Source organism: Nicotiana tomentosiformis, chromosome 10, assembly GCF_000390325.3.
Source record: "Nicotiana tomentosiformis chromosome 10, ASM39032v3, whole genome shotgun sequence".
Taxonomy (NCBI): Eukaryota; Viridiplantae; Streptophyta; class Magnoliopsida; order Solanales; family Solanaceae; genus Nicotiana; species Nicotiana tomentosiformis.
In genome coordinates, this window is record NC_090821.1 from 19,907,330 (window position 1) to 19,910,280 (window position 2,951).

The window sequence follows — 2,951 nt, forward strand, 5'->3', positions numbered from 1 at the left end:
ATTGAGGTATGTATGGCTAACTCTCTTCTTCCTAGAATCGAACTCCTGGTGTCCGAATAATTGGTGTAAGTTCCAACTTGATCATACTAGAATTGTTTGCCTTAGTGTGTTGGATTGAAAGATTCATGTTCCCTAATTGTTTTAGATGGTTACCATGTCATCATGCTATTTGAGAACGTAATTATGTTGTTTCCAAGCTCCTTCCCTTATGTGTTCAATGCCTTATATGATGGTACTTATCGACATGAATGATGACGTTATTTGAACGGATAAAAAGGGAAAAGACTTGAATTGTAAAATGTTCCCAAGTGCCAAGAACTACTTAATAAATGAGGCTGTTTGTGCCATATAACGAAAGATGGGAAAGAAATGTGAATTGAGTGAACAATTGAAAGAGGTTATGTCTCAAGTGAGATGGCTTAGCCGATCGGGCCGAGATCGGACGCCATGCTGTACACATGGTGGCATTTGTGTTAGAATTATTGTAGGAATTATTGATTTACATTGTGGATATGGATATGTCTCACTTGAGATGGCTTAGCCGGTCGGGCCGAGACTGGACTCCGTGTAAAAACACGGTGGCATTGTGAGTTGTGGCATTTGGCACTAATGATTATTAATCTAAAAAGATGGAAAGATTGAATTGGAAACTATGTGACCCTTATTTAGTGTTTTCTTTGTATTTCTATGAAGTTCTTATTGATTATTATGACTGCCTTCTCTTTGTTTCACTGTTCATTCTACTAAGATTGGTGTTTGCCTTATATACTAGTACTATTCGACAGTACTAACGTCCCTTTTGCCGGGGGCGCTACATCTTTGAATGGATGTAGGTAATTCCATTGTAGATAGTGCCGATCGCAGATAGTGGTGCTCTCTTTCTCTCCTCACAACAGTCTTAGTGAGCCCCATTTCTCCTAGGGGTCATGTAGTCCTTCTTTTGTATAAGTTTTCATATTTTGAGGTATAGCCGGGGCCTTGTTGCCGGCATTGTCATGTTTCTCTTTGGTACCCTTAGAGGCTCCGTAGACGTTTATGTGGGTCGTGTACAAGTATCGGAGTGGTCAATGGACCAAGTTGTATTTTGAAAACTTAACTATGGCATAATGTATATAATGAAAAATGGACAAGCAACGTTTATGCATGTATATCTGATCTCTCCCCTTTTTAGCAGATGATAACGCGTCCTCTTTTCGTATCATCAATGAGTCGGGTAGGAAAGGTCTAATAGGCTTGCTCGACCGGGTTCACTCGGTTGAGTGCCGGTCGCGCTCCCCGAGGTTGGGGTATGACAAACTTGGTATCAGAGCCTAAGGTTTTAAAGTGTCCTAGGATGTCTCGGAGCCGTGTCTAGTAGAGCCATTCTTATCGGTGTGTTGTTGACCACATCTTTAATTAGGGGGCTAGTTGGACATTTAGGAATAATACCCTTCATTATTGTTCTATATCGTGTGATGGAGTGGAATGTGAGGTTGTTTTCCTCTAACTCGTGCATTGTTCTAACTTTCAGTAAATGGCACCTAAGAAGAGAGCGAGAATTGGCCAAGAAGGCAATGCCACCCCAGGAGTGGTTGTTGATCCCCTACTTGAAAATGCGAGTGAGGGTAATCCCCTTACTATCACACTTCCTGATTTGTCTACTCCAGAACAGACTACCCCAATTCCTACACCCACGAAGGGTGCCATAATCCCTCCCGTCGATATATCTGTTCCACCTCCAGCCCCAACTTCAGGTCCCGGTATTTCTGATGGGGATCTTAGGGGAGCTACTCAGATGCTGACTTAGTTAGTAGCTTTTCAGGCCCAGAGGTCAAATGTCACACCCACCTTATTTAGCTTGCAAGGGGATTCTTCTGGTTCCAGGGTAAACAGGTTCCTTCAGTTAGACCCTGTAGTGTTTACAGGTACTGATCCCGGGGCAGACCCTTAGGATTTCATTGATGAGATGCATAAGACTCTCCGAGTTATGCGTGTTACTGAGACGGAGAGAGTAGAGTTGGCCTCCTATCGATTGAAAGGGGTGGCATATTCCTGGTTTGAAATGTGGGAGGATTCCCGTAAGGAGGTGAGCCCTCCGGCGAGATGGAGTGAGTTCGCGGATTTCTTCATAGACCATTTCTTGCCTGCCGAGACTAAGTCAACCCGTGCTGTGGAGTTTGAGACCCTTAAACAGGGTAGTAAGAGTGTGTGGAAATATCACATGGATTTCGTGCGCCTGTCAAAGTATGTTGTTCATATGATGCCGACAATGGAGGTGAGGGTGCGTCGATTTGTGCAGGGCCTTAGCCCTTTGGTTGTTAATGAGGCTGCCACAGCTGCTCTAAATTATGACATGAACTATGGAAAGATGGTTGCATTTTCCCAAGCTACAGAGGCTAGAAAATTAAAGCATAGGATGGAATGAGAAGGTAGTAGTAGGGCCAGATCAGCAGGCAACCTTGGGAATTCCTTCGGAGGTGGGAGCTCAGCTTTTCGGGGAGTATCATCAGGGCAGTCCCAGTCTTATGGTCAGTCTTCAGCTAGTGCCCCGCCATTAGGGCACAGTCAGCAGCAGGGGAGTCGCTTTAGGCCCGGTCAGGGCAGCAGGGGGTCCCACCATCAGGGCCGATCAGGAGGGAGGTTCCAGCAGCAACAGAGGGCCCCATGCCCTAAGTGTGGGAGGATACATTCAGGAGTCTTCTACCTGGACATGCCAGTATGTTACAGATGCGGAATGAGAGGCCATATTTAGAGGGAGTGTCGTGCATCCCGTCAGGGTGCAGGCAGGGGCACAACTAAGTCATCCAGTCCTACAGCTGCTACATCTTCAGCACACCCTCCAGCTCGAGGCTCTTCAGCACCCACAGGGCGTGGTACAACTAGGGGTGGTGCACAGAGTTCGGGAGGACCCAGCCGATTCTATGCTATGAGTGGTCGACAGAGTGCGGAGGGTTCACAGATGTCGTCACAGG

General features: G+C 46.1%; 1 protein-coding gene across 1 annotated transcript; it reads left to right on the forward strand.

The window, feature by feature from the left end:
- Window positions 1–1,945: 1,945 nt before the first annotated feature.
- Window positions 1,946–2,404, forward strand: LOC138899844 (uncharacterized). Its single transcript, XM_070186541.1, has one exon. It carries the CDS (start codon window positions 1,946–1,948, stop codon window positions 2,402–2,404), a length of 459 nt encoding a protein of 152 aa, XP_070042642.1.
- The last annotated feature ends 547 nt before the right edge of the window (window positions 2,405–2,951 follow it).

Coding starts and splice junctions, on each gene's coding strand:
- LOC138899844 (XM_070186541.1), top strand. CDS start 1,946: ATGCATAAGACTCTCCGAGTTATGCGTGTTACTGAGACGGAGAGAGTA.